General features: G+C 41.0%; 1 protein-coding gene across 4 annotated transcripts in view; it reads left to right on the top strand.

Annotated features, from left to right (window-relative positions):
• aco1 (aconitase 1, soluble) overlaps positions 1-22,759 on the top strand; it is a 76,467-nt gene that overhangs the window by 41,203 nt on the left and 12,505 nt on the right. For all 4 annotated transcript variants that reach the window (XM_078529380.1, XM_078529373.1, XM_078529388.1 and 1 more), the window contains exons 5-16: positions 3,445-3,514; positions 4,442-4,625; positions 7,704-7,843; positions 8,100-8,271; positions 9,820-9,920; positions 11,048-11,164; positions 13,743-13,902; positions 16,519-16,654; positions 17,682-17,766; positions 18,502-18,658; positions 20,484-20,608; positions 21,172-21,276. In XM_078529380.1, coding sequence (XP_078385506.1) covers positions 3,445-3,514; positions 4,442-4,625; positions 7,704-7,843; positions 8,100-8,271; positions 9,820-9,920; positions 11,048-11,164; positions 13,743-13,902; positions 16,519-16,654; positions 17,682-17,766; positions 18,502-18,658; positions 20,484-20,608; positions 21,172-21,276 — 1,552 coding nt within the window. The remainder of the gene's footprint in view (positions 1-3,444; positions 3,515-4,441; positions 4,626-7,703; positions 7,844-8,099; positions 8,272-9,819; positions 9,921-11,047; positions 11,165-13,742; positions 13,903-16,518; positions 16,655-17,681; positions 17,767-18,501; positions 18,659-20,483; positions 20,609-21,171; positions 21,277-22,759) is intronic.

Below are 22,759 nucleotides of genomic sequence, written 5' to 3'. Positions count from 1 at the left end.
GTGTGAGGAAGCGGCGAGGTAACAGCCTGGTGGGCAAATGAGAGACCGCTCGCCAGCGAGAAGGCGTGTTTCCTGTGGCTGCATAATTAATGAGGCGGGAATGGGATGGTAACCCACCATTGCGGCCGGTGGGTGAAATGACTTTTTTCCTGCCCGCTACCACACTTTGTGAAAATCTGGGACAATTCTGACCTTAGTATGTTTGCATCATTGCATGAGGTAGCATTGTGTATACAAGCTGATGGACCTACTAACTGGTTTGGTGTGTTTGGAGGGCTAGAAGAGGGAGCATGTAATCTGATAACATATTTCAAGGCTCACAAAAATCTGGTTTTCCAAAACCATTGGAACTCTGGAAGTCAAGTCATTTTGTGAATGATGTTTAATGTTGGGAGCGCTCCATCCCAGTCACCTGCACTATTCCATAGAACCATAGAAAAGTTGCAGCACATAAGAAGGCCATTCGGCCCATCGTGTCTATGCCAGCCCGAGGACACCCAGGTGCCCTTTCTAATCTAACCTTCCTGCACCCGGCCCATAGCCCTGCAGCTTACAGCACTTAAGGTGCAGATCCAGGTACTTTTTAAAAGAGTTTAGAGTTTCTGCCTCTACCACCAACTTGAGCAGTGAATTCCAGACACCCACTACCCTCTGTGTAAAAAAGTTCTTCCTCATGTCCCCCCAACACCTTCTGCCACTTATCTTGAATCTATGTCCCCTGGTTCTAGAATTCTCCACCAAGGGAAACAATTTTATCCTGTACACTCTTATCTATTCCCCTCATGATTTTGTACACCTCAATCAAGTCACCTCTCAGCCTTCTTTCTTCTGAGGAAAATAACCCCAACCTATCCAAACTCTCCTCGTAGCTACACTTTTCTAACCCTGGCAACATTCTTGTAAACCTCCTCTGCACTCTCTCCAGAGCTATTACGTCCTTCCTGTAATGTGGTGACCAGAACTGCACACAATACCCCAGTTATGGCCTCACCAGTGTTTTATACAATCCAACATTATATCCTTACTTTTATATTCTATACCTTTGCCAATGAAGGAGAGCATTCCATATGCCTTCTTTACAACCTTGTCTACTTGAACTGCTGCCTTCAGGGACCTGTGTACTTGTACGCCAAGATCTTTCACTTCATCTACCCCTCTTAGTATATTCCCATTTATTGTGTAATCCCTGTAACTGTTTGACCTCCCTAAAAGTATGACCTCACACTTCTCTATGTTAAAATCCATTTGCCACTTTACCACCCACTCCACCAACCCATCTATATCGTTTTGGAGATTATGGCTATCCTCTACACTATCCACTACTCGGCCAATCTTTGTGTCATCTGCAAATTTCCCAATCGTGCCCCCCATCTTCACGTCCAAATCGTTAATATATAACACAAACATCAAGGGTCCCAACACTGAGCCCTGTGGAACACCACTTGAGACAATTTTCCATTCGCAAGGGCATCCATCGACCATTACCTTTTGTTCTCTGTTACAAAGTCAACCTTTTATCCAGTTTGTCACATTACCCTGAATCCCATGGGCTTTTACTTTCCTGACCAATCTGCCTTTCCACATGACAGTTAATCCTATCTCTCAGGATTGATTCTACTAATTTGCTCATCACCGATGTAAGACTAACTGGCCTATAATTTTTGGCATTTCCTTTGATCCCTTTTTAAACAATGGTGCTATGTTTGCATTTCTCTAGTCCTCCGGTACCTCCCCTGTATCTAGTGAAGATTGGAAAATCATCTTCAGTGCATCTGCTATCTCTTCCCTGACTTCCTTCAGCAGCCTCAGAAACAATCCATCTGGCCCTGGTGACTTATCATCTTTCAAGGATTTCAACCCTTCGAGTACTTCCTCTCTCTTTATGACTATCCCGTCCAATATCTCAGTGTTCCTCCTGGACTACTATATCTACATCCTCCCTTTCCTTTGTAAACACAGAGACAAAATATTCATTCAAAACCCTTCCCACAGCCTCTGCATCTACACACAAGTTTCCATCTTCATCTCTGATAGGTCCCATTTTTTCCTTAACTAACCTTTTAGCATTAATGTATTGGTAAAACATCTTTGGGTTATCTTTAACTTTACTTGTTAGTCTTTTTTTCATGCCCTCGCTTTGATTTCCTTATTTCCTTTTTTACTTCGTCCCTGCACTTCCTATATTCGTCTAGGCTATCTGCAGTGCTTAGTTCTTTGTGCCTATCATACGCTTTCTTTTTCTGTTTGATGTTCCCCTGTATTCCTCTAGACAACCAGGGTGGGTCTAGATTTGGCAGTACCACTCTTATTTTTGTAGGGGACATGTCTACTTTGTACAATTAGGATCTCGCTTTTTAGTGTTTCCCACTGGTTAACTCCCACTCAAGGGGAGAGGTAAGTTGCAGGAAAGACATCTAGTACCTGATGGAATTTGTTTTCTGACTTTAAGCCACTGAGAGCACACTTGTTTTTCTAGTGAGCTATGCACATTTCTACCGCATTACTACTTTGTAGCTTCAGTTGACCATTTAAGAAGAGGAGGCCATTCGGCTCCTCAAGCCTGTTCTGCCATTTGATCGGATCACAATTTCGATCTTGTAGCTTAACTCCATCTACCTGCCTCGGTTCCAATACCCATATTGCCCGTACCTAACAATCTTACCAGTCTCTGTTTTGAAGTTTTCAATTGGCCTCCAGCCTCAGAAGGTTGTTGAGGAGAGAGATCCAGATTTCCACTACCGTTTGTACGAAGGAGTGCTTCTCCTGTCAGTGAACAGGCAGGCTCTGTTTTTAAGGTTATGCTCTCTCTTGTTCTGGACTATCCCCACCAGAGGAAATAGTTTCTCTCTATATGCTCTATCAATCCTACCAAATCCTTTAATCATCCTAAACCTCAATCTTCTCCATTCAAGGAATACGGGCTTAATCTATGCAATTTGTCCTGCTAATTTAACCTTTTTAACCTTGATAATTTTAATAATGAGGTAATCGTATGGTTAAACTGATTTTTTTTAAACCCTAGCAGATGGTTGCTAGAGGATCTTGGTGCAAATTGTGCAACAAATTGTGCTTTAATAATCTGCAGTAATTGGAATGCCACAATACTGTTCTCTCTTTATGTTGCTGTTGAACCAGGAATAAAACATATATCGAGGTTTTTTAGGATTGAGTGTTGTAAATTGTGCTGCAGTTGGGGTTAGTGCTCTAGATAGGATCGATCTTTGATCTTCATTTTTGTGCTGTAAAGTCACATGAAAGGCAATCTGCCAGTGATAATTGGTGACCATTTCTTGCACACCTTTAAAATATTGCAGTAAATGTTTCCTCCCTCCCACTTTTGGTCATGTTATTAGATATATATTTGAGTGCTGCACTCATCCTAAATTTGTGTGCCAAATGATTTGTTACTGGACCTCATCTAGTTCTGATTTTGTTTCCCTCCAGGCCGGACAGCTTGCAAAAAAACCAAGAGATTGAATTTGAAAGAAACAAAGAAAGATTTGAATTTTTGAAGGTGTCATATTTTGTTTGTGGTTACATCAACTGCTCTGCAATAAATTGTATGTTTACTGTTTCATGTGTTGGGGAAGAAGGATCCAGTGAATTATGGCCTTGACCTTATGAACTCAAATATAAAGATTTTCCAAGGAGGGAGGGTAGAGAACTGGAATTCTGAAACACTTCCAGTTCCACCCACGATGGAGAATAAGCATAGATAACAGAAAATGTCATGAACTCTGCTCAAGTGTGCTTACATCAGAATGCTAAAGCTTGGGAAAAGACCATCTTATAAATTTTTGATAATCTCCAGTAACACTAGAATTTCCTTCCTGCTTCCCAGCATTTGGGTCAGATAGTCGATACTAATATTTGATAAAATAGTATTACAATATACTGTCGTGCTCACTCAGTGGCTTAACTGGCAACGTGCAGCTGAACTATACAAGCCAGGAAGTGCCAAAGTCAGTTCCCAGTCTTTTGATTTGGCTAATCTCAGCCAGTTTGATATTCAGGTGGCTAAAATTGCCTTGGGCTGCCTCTCTGCTGGAGGCGCGGGGGAGAAAATCTGACACAATTCCTGCTTTCTCTTGCTATCCAGCAGCTTACGTTGGAAATGCGTGTGTGGTTGTCAGCGAGGAAAGAGTTGGGAGCAGCTGTGATGCCATCACAGTCAAATAGCTTTCCTAAACTCTGTCGGTGCTCATAATTGAAGGCTGCTTGGACAGACATCCCAGCAGGAGATCATAACTACAGAAGGGAAATCACCAAAAACAATATTTTAGTAAACAGTGATTTGAAACTAACATATACTGTACCCCATGGTAGAACTTATTATCAGCAATGAATTTAAAGGGATGGGGATTGTAAGCAATTATTTAGCTCCTATACATGTTGTTGAGTTAAATATAAAATGATTTTTTTGCATGTTTTTCCTCTAAAGTGGGGCTCTAAAGCTTTTCGAAATATGAGGATTATTCCCCCTGGCTCAGGAATCATCCACCAGGTGAATTTGGAATATTTAGCACGAGTGGTGTTTGATCAGGACGGATACTACTACCCCGACAGCCTTGTGGGTACAGATTCTCACACAACAATGATTGATGGCCTTGGCGTGCTCGGCTGGGGTAAGCAACCGGCTGGACATTTGCCTCATTTGAGGATTATTATTGGGATTTAACTTTATTATTCTCCTAGGAAAGCGATTAACTTCCCACGTTCGTCTTAACAACTGTTCAGATTTAGTATTGCTTAAAAATTATGTTTTAAATTTTCAACATTTAAAAAAAATATCTGAATATTGAAGGTATTTTAATCAAAATTCATCAGTCACAGCTCAAAACCATTTACAGTAAATGTCTTTTAGTAGTTTTACAGAGAATAATCCCGGTGAACGTTAAGTACTCCTGTCGTGTTTCAGGATTTATGACTGTTCTTTCATGGGAGGATTTGGGTGTTTGGAGTTGCTTAAAAGTGCTACTATTAAGTTAAATATAGCTCTCAAGGTATAAGTTCACAGAACAGGAGAGCTGGAAAATTTAGATTAGGGTTCAGACAAATGTATTTGAGCTAGAGTTTGCTTAGATGTTTCAGTGAGCTTTCAAGCTTTGGGTGACCTCCTCATTGGGATGTCTGCCGAGTTGTTATATTCGGACTAGGGAAGTGGCCACTTTTATTGACGGGCCAGCAACTTCGTGTGGGAACGAAAAGAGTAGGTGAAAGGGGACGCATCGGCAGGCAGGCAGCTTTTAAACAGGAGGCTGAGAGGTTTAGACCTGGAGCTGGAAGCAAAGTTACAATTCAGTTATTGCAGGGAGAAGCTATATAGAAAGACTAAGAACGTCAAATAAGCAGCCCACTGAAGGAACAGGCTGTGTGGTTCATTAACATTTTCACATTTATCAAGGGAAAAAAAAAATTTGAGTAAAGCAAGACAAGTTTGTTTACACTGTTCATCCGACTGTTGTCTATAAAATAAATCACCTTAATAATGTGCATCAGGCCTTTGTTCACTAAGGCAAGATTAGAGAGAAAAAGAATTGCACACAAGGGCAAGTATGAGAGACATAACATCCAGTTCAGATCACAGGGGTGGGGTACTATTGTTATATTCGCAGATTATTCCTGATTTCCTTTGCCCCATTATTGGCATCCATGCCTTCAGCCCCTAAGCTCTGGAATTTCTTCCCTAAATTTCTCTGCATCTCCACTTCTTACTCCTTCTTGAAGGTGTTCCTAAAAACCTACCTCTTTCCTCTGTCCTAGTACCTCTTTATGTGGTTCGGTGTCAAATTTTGTTTGATGACACTTCTGTGAAGCCATGGGGTTTACTATGCTATGTAAATGCAAGTTAAAGCTGCTATGTAAATGCAAGTTGTTGAAGCGAATAGCATTTATGGGGAAGCTAGATACATACATGAGGGAGAGAGGCATAGATAAAGTAATGTTAGAAGAGGTTCGTGTGGTGCATAAACACCAGCACTGACTGGTTGGGCCAAATGGACTGTTCCGAGGTTGTAAAGTTCCAAGCTTTAAAAAACGTAAATACTAGATACAAGTACACACCCGAATGTAAGAGGCGTAGACTGCTTATGAGGCTACTGTGCTGAAGAAAATGTCTGCAGTAGACCAAAAACTTGTGACAATGACACCTGCATGTAAAAGTCATGGCAAGGGTTTTACACTAGCTTAAAATGTACCTTGTGCTTAATTGCCAGTGAAGTATTCAGTTTCATTGTAGGAGCACGTGTTGCTCGATTAAAATCTCATGTTCTTCAGTCAGTTCTTCAGTATCCAAATGCAGCCGCCATTCAAGAGTTGCCGTTTTGTACGTGCTTTGGTTTTTGTAAGTGTGTAAAACTATCAATCATCCTGCAGAATAAAGTGTTGGGCCAATCTATTCAGTCCATACTTGGCCATTAAATATATTTTCCACTTGCTGGGAGGGTCCTTGCCTGCTGGGGACACATCAGGAAATTTTCTGTGCATTAATTTTAATAGATGGAAATCCATGGCTGCGTGTGATTACTTTTCCAACAGGTGCTACTGGGAACCTGAAGGTCTGTTCTACTTCCGACTGCCCACTTTCACTTCTTGTCATTCTAAGTCACTTTGTTCTGTTGGCTGCTCTGATCTAACCTGCCTAATTTTATAGTGCACTCTGGAAATATTTTCAACAGGTGCACCCACAAATATGGGGCTGGTTAACGTGGGTTCCTGTTCTGGCTGAGATAGACCTTAGGACCTGTCTCCTCGCCCTGCACCTGAGTGGAAGGCAATGGCAAACCACCACTGACAGAAAAAAAAGGAAAGGAAACAGCTCGGGATGAAGCATCAGCAGACAGTGAGCCAAAGACCTGTCTTTGGGCAGATCACACATGATGTGACATGACATCCAGAAACCTACTCTTGGTGATTAGTGACGTTGTTGTTTTGCAGCATTGTTAACTGTTACCCTCTGATCTATGCCACTGTCTTGATTTCTGTGGTTTTACCAGTCAAACCCAGCTGTAAAATAGCTGTACGAGCTTTGCACCAAACATCCTGAAGGTAGTCTTACTTAACTCAGCTGTGGTCAATGCTTGGATGTTTGGATAGTTATGCTTCTCTTAATCTTGAAGGCCTACATTGTTCAGTAACATAAAACTGTATAAAAGAGCCAAATAGGGTAGGGGAGCACATAGCACCAGCCCCGTTTCTGTGTCTCTCGGGGTGGGGATGTGGTTGGAACCCACAATCTCCTAACTATTGGGTAAGATCCTCGCTTCAAGAGCATATTATCAGCCCCAAAAATCCCTGAGCTGGAAATTACTTGGACAGGCCATGTGTGTTCTTCAGTGGCTCCAGTGATAGTAATAGCAGCTGGAACTTCGGTTAAGTATGGGGCAACCCCACTAGTTCTCAGAAAGAAAGGTACTCTTTTATTGGTTTTGCTTGAGGGATAACTATTGAGCAGGACCAAGGGGGTGATTTCCCCTGCTTTTCTTCAAAATAGGGCCTTGGGCTATTTGATGTCCACCTGAGATGGCAGATGGTGCCTCAGTTTAATCTCTTATCCAAAAGACAGCACCTCTGACAGTGCAGCACTCCCTTGGTTCTGTACTGGGAATTTCAACCAAGATTTTAGTGCTTAATTTTCTGGCGTGTGGCTTGAACCCATGACCTCTGAAACATCACTGATGGTGTAAATACTGTTTCCTTTATAGGTGTAGGTGGCATTGAGGCCGAGGCCGTGATGTTGGGTCAGCCCATCAGCATGGTTCTCCCAGAAGTAGTTGGCTATAAGTTGGTAGGAAGCCCAGACTCCTTGGTCACATCAACAGATATAGTCCTCACAATCACAAAAGTAAGTACAGGGTATCCTTGAAGATGTGTTGAGTATCGTTGAGTTGTTGTTTTGGTATATAAGGTGGTTCAAGCTTAATGTTAAAATTCCACTAACTTGCCTCATCTTTTTATAAAATTAATTGTAAATGTTATAATTTATTTTTAACCTCCATAAATTCTTAATCTAATTCTTTGCACCAACTTGAGAACAACTAAGCTATGGCTAACAAAGCTTCTTAACCTATTTAATGAAACAAGTTTTTTTTTCTTTAAAGCATCTTCGCCAGGTTGGAGTTGTGGGAAAATTTGTTGAATTCTTTGGGCCTGGTGTGGTGCAATTATCCATTGCTGATCGAGCAACCATTTCCAACATGTGTCCAGAGTATGGGGCAACAGCAGCTTTCTTTCCTGTCGATAAAATAAGCATGAAGTACCTGGAACAAACGGGTATGAATGTGGAAACTAATTTTAAAATGCACATTGCAGTAATCTGGATATGTCTCTACCTATTTATCAGCCTTACTTTAATAGAGAAAGTATCTCTGCTGCTGAAGTACTGATGTGTACCAATCCACAGAATCTACAGAGGGAGGCCATTGAGCCCATTGTGCCTGTACTGGCTCTTTGAAAGAGCTGTCTTGACAGCCCCGTAGGCCCAATCTTTTCCCCACAGCACCTGTAAATTTTCTCCCCTTCAAGCATTTATTCCATTCCTTTTTTGAAAGTTACTATTGTGTCTGCTTTTCCTACCGGGAGTTGGGAATTGAAGAAAAGGCCGGAATTCTTGTGCGGTGGAAAATTAAATCCGTACCTTCTAAATCAACCCACTGTTGCACCAGACCTCTACCATGACAAGGTGTTTTAATCTTCAGTAACCAGCATCTAAAACAATTTATTTCAGATTACATGCACAGGAGGTATCTGTCTGGTGCCCTGGGGCAATATTTATCCCTCTAACAACATTACCAAAACAGATTATTTTTCCATTTCTCTCACTATGGTTTGTGGGAGCTTCCTGTACACAAATAGGCTGCTGTGTTTCCTTACATTACAAATGGTGACCATACTTCAAAAGCACTTAATTGCCTGTAAAGTGTTTCAGCGCATCCAGAGATTTTGAAAAGCGCTATAAAAATGAACATTCATTCTTCTCGCAATCGATGCTTTTTGTTTTTAAAAAGTGCTCCAGAACAGAACTTTATAAATCAGGAGAGTTCAAACTACGGTCCACAATCCATCGGGACTATGAGGCCCGACTAGTTGACGCATGAGGCCACAGAAACTCTACTGGCATTTGTATTTCTTACTGCACTAATTCCTCACTGGTTACATTTCCTGGGAATTAGTGATGGTCTGGCCTCACCTCTGTTTCTGGATAAATCTTCATTAATGTGCAAATTAATGGCTGCACTCACAAACATGACATGACTCTCAAAGTTTTCACGAAAGTGCAATTAATGTGAAAAATACAACTCCTCCCAAAATAGATTAGTGCAATATGGAGAACACTATGATCTGAATGTGGCTGCCCCGAAAAAGTGATGGGATCAGTGTGTTGCTGCATGCTCACATTCCTTGGTAGTTGGTTGAAGAGTTGAGGCTTGGGAACAGGTTGGCTGGAAACCCTCCCAACTGCAAGAAAAGTTTGTGGCTCAATGTAGCCTGAATGTGGGGCAGTGGAGTAAGCTGCAATCCCATTTTAAAAGAAAAAGCATTCAAAAATTTAGATGGCCGTGGGAAAACCTTAAGTGACTATGTATTAGTAAAGGTACTTAACCACAGACATACCAACTATAATGGGAGTATTTTACTGCTTCTCTTCATATAGTTAGTCTGTAACTATAGGTAGATTTCTGTTGCAGAATTTGTTTGCTTATCAAAGCCATGGCTACCTCTTGTGTTTTGATACCAACATTTATTTTAATCTTTGGAAGATATTCTGTGTTTCAAGAAAACAACAGTCTTTTACTGTGCTCTTGCTGTTCCTTGTTTAAGGCCGAGAGGAAAATAAGCTGAGCTACATTGAGAGATATCTCAAAGCTGTTGGAATGTACAGAGATTTCAGTGACCCATCTCAGGATCCAGAGTTTACTCAGGTAAGATGATACCTGTGTGTTCAGGTAAAATCTCAGGGTGCTGAGAGACCTTGTAATGCTAAACCGTACACCTTTCTTTTAATATGGGACAGTAGTCCTAAGTCTTTGAGTCAATGGTTACAGCATTTCCAAGTAATTCGAAGTGGCGTCTGAATTGGTTTGGGGTTTTGTGGGGGAACAGAGATGGGAGTTGAGGTGATGCAGGCTTTGGAGATAAGTTACTGGTTTAGAGTGATGAGAGAAGGAAAAGGAAGAACTTGCTTTTATATGGCGCCTTTCATAGCCTCAAGATATCTCAAAGTGCTTCACAGTCAGTGAAGAAACTGTAGGGATGAGGGTGGAGGAATGAATGTCTTATCTACTGGAAACAGTCTGCTGCTCCTCAGAGCAGTGACTCGTGCTGACGAATAGTTCCATGGGCAGTGCTGGCATAAGTAGTATTCCTTTATATGCAAGTCTAGACAGAATTAACAAACTTGTCAGGGGCAGGATGCTATAGATGTGCCTAATCCTTGACACCCCCTCCCTTCTAGCCCAACGTCAATAGCAAGGGCAAGGAAGATGGTGAAAAGGATAGTGTGATCAGCTAATGGCATAGACTATAGACTTTACTGGTATCAGTTCAATACCTTGCAACACAATTATCCTCTTTGGGGAAAGCTCTATTTTAGGACAATAGGGTGTGTTTTTTTAATTGGACCCTGTGAGAGCTTTGGGTGTTTGGACATAAAATAGAAAATGTTCTTTTCCCCAGCAACATTGGCTCTAACAATGCAAAGAATGCACAGTAAAGCAACATTCTAAAGGTTGACCAGCAAGTTATAAGATAATTCTCTTTATTGACCAGCTAAATGTGCTTTAACTGTTATGCAAATAAATGTTCTATAGAAAACACTCCTTTGCTCAGATGAAATATGTTGACTTTGCTAAATGTCTGTATATACCCAACACAAATATATTGAGAAGTAAATAGATTCATTTAATTAACCTTCCATGTTGCTTAAAAGAGCAGAGAATATCTGCATTTTATGTAGACTGTTGTAATGTATTCTGTGCATATACTTCGAATGTAGCTTATATTATGTTCTTGTGTTTTCCCAAACTGTGAAATCGTTTGTTGTGCATAGATTGTGGAACTAGATCTTAGCACTGTGGTATCATGCTGCAGCGGCCCCAAGCGACCTCAGGACAAAGTGGCCGTGTCCAATATGAAGCAAGATTTTGAAAGCTGTTTGAGTGCAAAGGTGAGCTTCACATATGCCGTCCGCCACTGGAAATGCAAAAGGGCAAACATTTTATGTTGAGCATGAACTGGCTGAAAGGTGGGAAAGCGATGAGTGCTTGTTTGAGGAGTTATATCAGGGTGAAGAATATTGAGTTGGGTTCCTTGGGACTCTGTGCTGGGGCCGTGGCTGCTTCTAATGCACAAACACCCTGGCTTCAGAAACCCTAGGCAAGGTGGTTAGACATGCAGATGCTACCAAACTAAATGGGCCAGTGGAATCAGGCGAAGTATTTCTGAATCAACAGGATATGAAAATGAGAGGAACAATGTGTTTGTCTTTGCTAAACATTTTCGCAAAGTTCCATCTGCTAAAGGAAGATAAAGTAGATGACTTGCATTTATATAGTGCCTTAACACAGAAAAATAGCCCAAGACACTTCACAGAAACTTAATCGGAGTGCATGTGTATTTTAGGACTGTTATTGAAATAACTGAGGATGAAGCTGAACGAGACTTGGGAGATATAGTAGATCCAGTGCTAAACTTCTTTGAAATAGTGGCATGGGGTCTTTTATGTCAACTGGAGGGGGTAAAACTGGGCCTCGGTTTAATATTTCATCCAAAAGACAACAATGTAGCCCTCCCTTAGTATCACATTGAATGACAGTCTGGATTTTGTGCTCAAGACCCTGGAGTAGGACTTGAACCTGACTCAGACAAGAGTGTGACCCACTGAGCCACAGGACCCTCTCATTAGTGTACTCCAATATTTATCCCCAAGAGATTATCAAGTCATTATCTCATCGCTGTTTGTCAGACTATACGGTGTCCAAGTTATCCACGGATTTTCATAGATTACACCAAGTATTTAATTGGCTGTAAAGTGCTTTGGGACATCTTGAAGTCTTGAAAGATGCAATGAAATTGCAGAATTGCATGTCTTTCTTTCTTTAAATATAGCCAACGAATGAAAAACAACAATTGACAAAGCTAATAGCATATTCAACCACATAGTTAGAACAACAGAATTCTTTTAATATTCATTTCATTCATGGGATTTGGGCTTCGTTGGTACAACTGAGTGACTTGCTAGGCCATTAGTTAAGAGTAAACGACATTGCTGTGGATCTGGAGTCATATGTAGGCCAGATCAGCTAAGGACGTCAGATCACCTTCCTTAGAGGACATTAGTGAACCAGATGGGTTTTTACAACATTCAATAGTAGTTTCATGGTCACTATTACTGAGACTACTTTCAATTCCAGATGTATTAATTAATTGAATTTAAATTCCACCAGCTGCCATGGTGGGCTTTGAACATGTGTCCCAAACACTAATCTTGGCCTCTGGATAACTAGTCCAGTGACTTTACCACTATGCCACCATCTCCCCCAAAACAAGTGAAAGGAAGTAATGTCAAACTTTAATAACGCTTTGTTCAGACCATATCTTGAATGCTGCACCCAGATTAGCTGTCGAGAAACACGACGCATTTAAACGCTTGAGCTAGTGCCAGGTAGGGCCACCTGGCAGATCCCGTATCAGAGATTGGAGTTATGTCAAAAGTTGGAGGAGCTTGAGATTTTGAACCCTAGAGAGGAAGCATCTGAAAGGTGATCTTCAGTATATAAGATTGGTACGGGTATGAAATAAATAAATGCAGAATATTACTTTAAATTAAACCATGGAAGCAGAACTGGAGACCCAAGTTCAAACTGGGCAATGTTAAATTTTGGGATTAATATAAACATATTCATCTTAAACCAGAGTGATTAACGTGTGGAATAAGTTTCCAGTTGGTGGAGGCCATACCCTGGAATATTTTTTAAAACAATTGGTGCTATAATGGGGGACGAGGGGGAAGGTATGACATTTTAGAATCTCTGGATGGGATGATTTAACATGGGCCGAACAGACTTCCTCCTCGGTTATTGCCTTGCAGACCTGTATGTGCTGCAGTTTTACTTTTGCAGGAAAGCCCTTTTTGAGATGGAAGCACAAGTAGATTTATATGGCTACATGATAGAGAAATCTCAGTCTTCTCTGTTTCGAATTCTGAATAGTTGTTGAATTTATGTGGCTGTTCATAAGAAAGGAATGAGCTGCTAATTCCTGTGAAATTTTTGCATGCCGCTTGGAACATAATTGTTAAAATTCCTACCACTATTTGTTAGTTAAACCCCATCGCCCCCATCCTAAAAGAAATGTTGTTCCTTGTTTTAATATTTATCCTAAATTTTATTGGTTGTGGTAGGAGCACGTTAGTACTTGGATGGCAATCTATCAGACTTTCAGGAGAGTCAATGGAATGCCTCTTTTGTAGAATGGAAGGAACCAGAGTGGAGGCTCAAAACAGTGAAAGGAATGAAGGCTACATCTAAGAAAGGTCTTCATCAGTTCCTTTTATACCAATTTCAGACTAAAGAGGAGGGACTTAAAACCGCTTCACATTGCAAATGCTCTCTCTGAGCTCACCTTTTTTCTTTGAAGTTTAACCAGTGAAGTTGTGGTAAATGTCAGATGATCAAAGATGAAGGATTATATATTGAAAGCAAATTTCCATTTTTCTCTCTCTCTCTCACTTTGCCACTTTTTAGCAAGGATTTAAAGGATTTCAGATTCCGCCAGTTCGCCAAGATGACAAAGTGAAGTTTAAATACAGTGAGCAGGATTATGAGCTGTGCCATGGTTCAGTGGTAATTGCTGCCATCACCAGCTGTACAAACACCAGTAATCCATCTGTAATGTTAGGAGCAGGTATGTTACTTACTGTTGCCCTCACTACCTTTCTTTCATTCATTCACAGGCTGTGGGCTTCGCTGGCTGGGCCAGCATTTATTGCCCATCCCTAACTGCCCTACCTACCTACATATGCCTGAAATTTGGATTTTCTTGTTGAATTTTGATGGTGAAAATTTTGGTAGGATTTCTGTGCCGCTGTTTAGAGTAACTTAGATGATATGTCATTTTATAACGGCGGGTTGATTGTGCCATGGATTGTATTATACATATGCACAATTGCTTCAAAGTGACAGAAAATCTAACATGCTCGAAATAGGACAATCTGAGATCAATTAGAGCTCACTTTCTGTTGTTGAGAGAAGTTTGGAGGCTGATGGGTGCTTGTAAGTTCTTGATTCCAAGCCAGAATGGGATTAGTGTGGAATGACGTGTGTGTGAGTGTGTGTGTACCTCGTCAGGGAATTTCAGTGATACAACCTTGAATGAATTCTGATCAGGCTTGCAAATGGAGGTAACTTATTTTGCTAGGGCCTGACCACTTCTATTTTGTGTGCATTTTCAATCTAACTTGTTTGTTGGGATAAGTGTGTCGCACAGTGGTAGAATGCAAGTTTGCGCCTATCATTCTTCACAAGCCAAATCACCAATTTTGGATATTGGGAAGACCTAAACGGACCGGAGGCAGTTTCTCACAGTAATGTAGAGGAAATCAGATGAGCACCCATAGGTGGGCTGGTAGAGATCTTGGACCATGCTGCTTGCCCCACCCTCGTTTGTGTGGATGTACTGAGCTCCAAGGGTTCAAATGACCTTTGTTCTATCTCTGTTAATTTATTTTAGTTAGCCTGTAATATTAAGCCAAGCAAAATACTGCAGATGCTGGAAATCTGAAATAAAAACTGAAAATGCTAAAAATACTCACCAGGTCAGGCAGCATCTGTGGAGAGAGTGTTAATGTTTCAGGTCAATGACCTTTTATCAAAACTGGTAAATGTTACAGAAGTAAAACATTTTTAGTAAATACAGAGGCAGGGAAGAAAGGAGAGTGTGGGAAGGAAAGATGGAAGGTCTACGATAGTTTGGAAGGTTGTAGTGATTAAATTACAAAAGGGTGATGGTGCAATGCAGAAGGGATAATGATGGAGCAAGTAAAGAAACAAAAGATGGGTTTAGAGGAGCTGTAAATGGCAAGAGCAGAACCATTACCAGTTCTGTTGTGCAAAATAATTGGGGCATTGGTTATGTTCTTCAATTGTTGAACTGTAATATAAATGTTTATTTGATGGGTTGATTTTAATTCATTGTGAGTGAAAAAGCATTGATATCATCTACAGACACACACTGAGCTATATAAGTTTAGGTAAACTGCTGTAGCATGTTCATGGTGACTTGGATACAGGTGCAAACGATAATTGCTTCTCTGTAACATCTCCGTAGTTTCCTCCCTGCGCTATTGCAAGATGACAGACATGTTTGTGCTCTATTTTGATAACTTGCTAGTATTATCAGGCGTGCCAGTGGAAAGGCTTTGCAGTTGTGAAAACCAAAAAGCACTGAAACCCATTCTGGACCAACTATTGTTCCAGTTTTTAAAAACAAAGTCACATATTGATTCAGGAATACTAGGTATACATTGATGTTTTTCTGAGCTACAATTGTCTGTTATAAACTGCTGTGCCAGAAACCTGCTGCAAAGCTCCCCATGTATCGTGTGTTGGAGGTGTATGTTTTGTCACTTTTGTTATATAGAAGGAATAATTCATGTTTTGTTTATAGAACTGATGCATCTTTTAGATATTGTGCTTGCTACATATATCTTAATTGTTTCATCATAAAGTACTTCCCACTTGTGGATGTACTTGATCAGAATCTTAAGTTGTGCTTTGCTAAAGCATTTGTTTTGCTTATAACTCCTTGATAAGTGCAGCGGTATTTCAGCAATAAAATAAAATTGATTTTTCTCACTGTCCTTTATAGACCTATTAAAAATTGGTGGGTTAAGTGCCAGTTATTTGTCTTAATAAGCTTCCCAGGTTTCTTCAGTTGGCAAAGCCGCCCTACACCATTTTCATTGCTTTTCATTTGATGGTGAGCAATATTTTTCAATAAGTGAGGTGAACGTTCCTTTATGTATTATACACATGTATAAATCATGGATTCTTACAGCACAGAGGAGGCCATTCAGTCAGTCGTGCCAGCGCCTGCTTTTTGACAGAGCTGTCCAATTTAATCCGACGGCCCATCTTTTTTTCCATAACCCCGCAAATTAACCCTCCTCAAATGCATGTCCAATTGTCTTGTAAAAATTCCCATGAAATCTGAGTCCACCATGTTTCTGGCCTTAAAGCTGTGTGTATTTGTGGGGTGGAGGATCTCATTTCCCCTCATCTTCTATTGCCAATTAATTTAAATCTGTGACCTCTGATTCCTGACCCACTGTTTAGCATTGCTATTTGGTCCATCAAAACCGCTCATAATCTTGGAATATCTCTGGTAATAGAAGAAAGGCCTCCATTTGAGGAGATGGCTAGAATAAGGAATATTGAGGAACCACGCATTGTTTTGTACTTTGCTATCACGGAGCTTCACTCAGGAAACATATTTAATATCTTTTTCTTCTGTACTTTGCAGGGTTGTTGGCAAAGAAAGCAGTAGAAGCTGGTCTCAATGTTAAACCCTACATCAAAACCAGCTTATCTCCAGGAAGTGGTGTAGTTACCTACTACTTAAAAGAGAGTGGAGTCATGCCCTATCTTGCCAAGCTAGGGTAAGTCCAGAATTTTTCCATAGTGTATGTTGGCAGCCTTGCTTCATTCTGAGGTTCTGTATAGAGACTGATTTTCTCATTAATGCTGTACACAATGTAGTCATCTTTCAACTTTCTTTACTACCTGTTTAAAATTTGCAGGTCCTTGTGGAATACCATTATAATGTGAAAGAGCTACTTGTGACAGAAATGATGCATTTTATCTCTCGGTTTGTGGTTGTCTGTCTTAAAATACAGTTGCTGTACATTGGTAGTTTATATTAAAAAAGAAACTGCAGTTCAGATCCCTACAGCAAGCTTATTTTGATACACATGTTGGAAGATTGTTTGACACTGACTTTCAATCTGTAGACTTGTGAAGAGGAGCTAAGCCAACTTTAAACAAACACAGACAATGAGATAAAAACAAAAAGCTAAAAGCTACTGCGGATGCTGGAAATCCAAAACAAAAACAGAATTACCTGGAAAAACTCAGCAGGTCTGGCAGCATCGGTGGAGAAGAAATCAGTCAACGTTTTGAGTCTTCATGACCCTTCGGCAGAACTGAAGCATAGTTAGGAGAAAGATGAAATATAAGCTGGTTTAAGGTGGGGGGGGGCGGGGGGAGAGAGAGAAGTTGAGGGTGTGGTGATTATGGAGATAAGCAAACAGTGATAGGAGCAGATAATCAAAAGAGATTTATTCAGTTAAATGTATGGTGGAATGCTATTTTGAATCCGCTTCCAGTTATGAAAAATCCAAACAAGGTCATGGTAACAATGAAGATGCATTTAGGTGGCTGGATCTGTTGGTTGGGTTGAGCTGAAGAAGCTGGCTGAACTGTCTGGAGGATAGACAGGAATGTATATAATAGATCTTGTAGCTTCCCTAAGTCAGAAAGCTTGAGATTGTGAAAGGAGCTATACAACTGCAAGCTCAACACAAGGTGCATGTTTTATTTCCATGTTGGAAGATGCAGGCAGGCAGAATAGGATTTGAACATTTCTAGCTATTTGAGCTTTTAATAGTTTTGTTTTGTATACTGTAGGTTTGATGTTGTTGGCTATGGGTGCATGACGTGCATTGGTAACAGTGGTCCTCTCCCAGAGTCTGTAGTGGAAGCCATAACTCAGGTAAAGTGCTATTAATATCCCAATAGAGTTTGAACTGTCCTTTCTTGATTGCATATCTATATTTTATGGTGGAGTTATTTAAAATGTAGAGCTGAGTTGACCTTTGTAACTTTTGACTCAACTTGTGCCGCCAAAGTACTTGTGAGTTACGGTCCTTTTGAAGAAAGAGGCTGTGACGAGTTACTATCTACAAGATGCATTGTGGCAACTCATTAAGGCTCCTTCAACAACACCTTCCAGACTCGCAACCTCTACAACCTAGAAGAACAAGGGCATGTGCAAGTTCAGCATCCTGACTTGAAAATATATCCCTGTTTCTTTACTGTTGCTGGATTAAAATCCTGGAATTTCCTCCCTAACGGCACTGTGGGTGTACTTAGACATATGGACTACAACGGTGCAAAAAGGTAGCTCACCACCACCTTCTCAAGGGCCGTTAGGGATGGGCAGTAAATGCTGGCCTTGCCAGCAATGCCTACTTCTCATAAATCTGTTTGAAAAAAACTTAAAGCACATTGTGATGAGGCAGCTAGTTTGAATTTTTTCCTGAGGCCTTCTATTCCAGAAGAGGGAAAGTTAACTTGCAATAATTTTTCGGGGAGCTGAAAATCTAGCAAAAAGACTCAGCTATGATCAGGATACTTATTCCAATGGGCAAGTTGAATTAAAACAGGTTAATGCTTGTAAGCATCACTTGTACAGGCAGCTTAAGTTATTTAATCCTTGTTTGTTCAGAATGACCTTGTTGCAGTCGGAGTATTGTCTGGGAATAGAAACTTTGAAGGTCGTGTACATCCCAACACACGTGCTAACTACTTGGCTTCCCCGCCACTGGTTATTGCATATGCCATAGCTGGAAGTATAAGATTCAACTTTGAAGTGGAACCATTGGGTAAGCTGCTTCTCCATGACATTTTAGTTTTGAACTGCTAAAGAAGAATTTCCAGAGCAAATAAAAACAAGGCTACAATTTACTTTTAATTTATTCTAAGGATTGGTTGAATATTTTGGTAGATCTGCAAGTTTCAGTTCTGTGCAGTAGCAGAAAACCTGTTCATGACTTGAAGATTTTGGAAATTCCATTGCTATGGTTCTTTTCTCCCTCACTTTGTTTATATTATGTTTTTTAAAATCTTCAAGTATTAGAATCATTATGTTCTTGCTATTGACTTTGAGCCTGGACGTTTTGAGGAAGGAACTAGATATGTACTGCAGGAGAACTGCTGTCGGCAGGTTGGCATTTGTTGCACTGTGCCAATTTCTGTTTTGGAAATCCCCCATGTAGTTGACTTTCTCTTCTTCTGAGAGGCAGGTGGAGAAAAATAAGAGACAAGGCACTGGATTTTACAAAGGGGCAGACTGTTCGCCTCCCCCAAGAAAGAAAGTTGGCTGGCAGCCAATGCACCTGAAAGAAGCCCACCCCTCAGTCATAACGCGCTGCAGGCGGGCTAAACTAGGTGATAGTGGGACCTTCTGCCCCTCAGTGGGTGGAAGTCCCACCCTTGAGAGCTGCCAGATAATCTATTGGCCAGCAGCCCAGCAGCACCAGAGCTTAGTGGGCACTGTTGGAACTGCAAGCAGTCCCACGAAGAAGAGAAGATGGACATCAGAACCAGGTAAGTTGGGCCTTTTTGAGCGGGGAGGGATCGGGCAGCGTAGGGTGCAGGGTGACGAGGAGGGGGAGGGGCTGGTTCTTGAAGTCAGGTAGGAATGAACGAAAAGTGGGGTGGGGGATGCCCCAATGTGCACACGGCACCCCAAAGCCTCAAAGGATGTACCCCCTCCCCCTTCCTCCTGCCTTTGAAACACTTGTATTATGGCTGGGCAATGTACTTTTGGGTCAGTTGTCTAGTTAACAAGCTCAAATGACTCTTAATTATTTATTTTTAAAATGGTAGGTAGGCTGCTGATTTTGCATCCTCACATCTACCATGTTGTTGTGGACAGCTTGGAATTGGGCAGGAAGATGGTGGGCTTGCTACCTGTCATATTTTTAGTGTCCCTGCTGAAGACATGCCCAGCAGGGAGGGGGGGGCACTACTGAATGGTAATCCTGCCTGTTATGTAGTGATCAAAACTAGACTTGCATTAGTATAACATCTTTCACAGCCTTTGAAGCCAATGACATACTTTCGTACTCACTGTTTTAATGTAGGCACCAGGTAGCCAATTTGTGCCCAGGAAGATATCACAACAGCAGTGTAATAATAGCCAGATATTGTGCTTTGTTGGTGGTAGTTGAAGGAGAAATATTGGCTCAGGACAATAAACTCCCCTGCCCTTCAGAACAATGCCACATGATCCATATTTACCTGAGAGATTAGATGTGGTCTTTAACATCTCAACCAAAAGATGGCACTTCTGACAGTGCAGTGCTCCCTCAGTACTGTATCAGCCTAGATTGTGTGCTCAAGTGTCTGGAATGGGATTTGTACCAAGAGCACTACCACTGAACCACAGCTGACACACAAACCCTACAGCACTTTGATGGAGAAAGGTTTATAAATCTCCAGTAATTTGGACATTTTTAAGCATTCATGGAAAGTATAAATCAAGTTTGCACACGAATAACCTGGAATTTTCTTTTTATATGTGTTCATTTTAAGAGCATGCTACCTGAGTATAACCAAGTTGTGATTAACTTTTTTTCTCCGGAATGTTGTACAATTCAGTGCAGTTTCATATTTACAGCTGGCTGTACTGCTTTTCCCTTTTAGGTGTTACTGCAGAAGGAAAGGAAATTTTTCTGAGAGACATTTGGCCAACCAGGGAAGAACTGCAAGTGATTGAGAGAGAATTTGTTATTCCTGCCATGTTCAAGGAGGTTTATGAGAAGATTGAGGTAGGCCAGGTGGACTTTACTCAGGAAATTCAAAGATTTGATGGTTTAAACTATCGCAACCGTGTCTGTGGGAAGCTTGATTAATACTCAATTGTAGTAAAATATTTGTAACCAATATTTAAATACATTTTGCGCGACTGTCAAAATTTTGGTAAAAGGTCTGTTTAGCAGACGAGTGGTCTGTTGTATATAGCATATAGCATTCAGTGCAAGTATTAGTGCAATAACTTGAATTAAAACAGAAAATGCTGGAAAAACTCAGGTCCGGCAGCATCTGTGGAGCGTGAAACAGCATTAACGCTTCGACTCCCTATGACTCTGAAGAAGAGTCATACGGACTCGACGTTAACTCTGTTTCTTTCTCTACAGATGCTGCCAGAGCTGAGTTTTTCCAGCATTTTCTGTTTTAATTTCAGATTTTCAGCATCCACAGTATTTTGCTTTTATCTTAGTACAATAACTGGTGTGCACAATACCACTTGTTGCCCTTCAGTAGATTAGAGGTTCAGAAATTATAGGTGAGAACGGCAGTATAAATTTTTTAAATTTATATTTTCTCTCAGAAAGGAAATGAATGCTGGAATTCTTTGAATGCTCCTAGTGACAAACTCTACACTTGGAATCCCAAGTCAACGTATATCAAGTCTCCACCATTTTTTGAAAACCTGGTATGTACCTGTGGTGGTGTTTTCAATGTCTAGGATCATTCCTTTATTCCCTTCACGGGGAGGGGGTGGAATTCTAATATTTCTTGATGTGATCCTCCTAGTGTGCTAGAAAGTGAGAGGAATTCCATGTGCTTGAAGAATGATGGGCACTCTAATGAAAGGAAAGTGCTTGCATTTCTATAGCGCCTTCCACTATCTCAGAAGCCAAAGCATTTTACAGTGGTCACTGTTGTAATGCAGGAAGTGGGGCAGCCAATTTGCACTCAGAGTGTAAGGGTCCTCAAATAGCAATGTGATAATTTTTATTCTTTCATGGGATGTGGACGTCACTGACAAGGTCAGCATTTGTTGCCCATCCCTAATTGCCCTTGAACCTGGTGGCTTGCTGGGCCATTTCAGTGGGCAGCTAAGAGTCAATGACATTGATGCGTCTCTGGAGTCACATGTAGGCAGACTGGGTAAGGACGGCAGATTTCCTTCCCTTCCCACATTAGTGGACCAGATGGGTTTTTATAACACTCTACAATGGTCTCGTGGTTATCATTACTGAGACTAGCTTTTCAATTCCAGATTTATTAATTGAATTTAAATTCACTAGCAGCTGTGGTGGGATTTGAACCTGTGTCCCTAGAGCATTTGACTGGGCCTGTGGATTACTAGTCCAGTGACATTACCACTTCGCAACCATCTTCCCCTTATATCTGTTTTTTAGTGATGTTGGTTGAGGGATAAATGTTGGTCAGAAAACCGGGGAAAACTTCCCTTGCTCTTCTTGAAAATAGTCCTGTGGGAGCATTTACATGCACCTGAGGGGACAGGTGGGGCCTCTGTTTAACATCTCATCTGAGAGTGCGGCACTCCCACAGTACTGCATTGGAGTGTCAGCCTAGACTTCGGGCCTCAAATCCCTGGAGTCAGTCTTCTGCCCAGTGCCTTCTGCTTCGCAGGTGAGAGTGCTGCCCCCATTGAGTCATGGCTAGCACTATAATGGTTAAGTACGGATGGCTGAGCTTTAGCATTAGTCTGCTAGCTTTGAACACTTCCCTGGCTTGTGCTTGCACTTCACTCTGAACAGTTATCCAGATCAGATTCTGATCAGTTAAAGCTACTCATGGCTTATGTGTATACCAGTATTTTGTGTACAGTAAACATGGTGAAAAACATAACAAATAACATAGTTTTTGGAAACCTCTAAAGATGATTAAGTGAAGAATAAACACTGGCGTGGATAGGCTAGCCTGAATGGCTTTGTTCTGTGCAATTTATCTGACAGACCATTCACCCCTGATTTTTGTGCTGAAGGGCAAAATGGCTGACGTGACCGATGCAGTTGGTAAAGCGGAGTTATTTAAAAATCCCAGAGGGAAACTTTAAACAACTGTCATAACCTTAATTTTAAGTGTTATGTTTGACATGTGACTATAAATTTAGGAATCAGACCACCAGTTCTCGAGGATTTACATTAAACTAAATGAAACATTTT

This window comes from Cetorhinus maximus, chromosome 2 (assembly GCF_964194155.1).
Source record: "Cetorhinus maximus chromosome 2, sCetMax3.hap1.1, whole genome shotgun sequence".
NCBI lineage: Eukaryota > Metazoa > Chordata > Chondrichthyes > Lamniformes > Cetorhinidae > Cetorhinus > Cetorhinus maximus.
The sequence above is the reverse complement of the archived record's forward strand: the minus strand, read 5'-3'. Positions and strand labels throughout refer to the sequence as shown.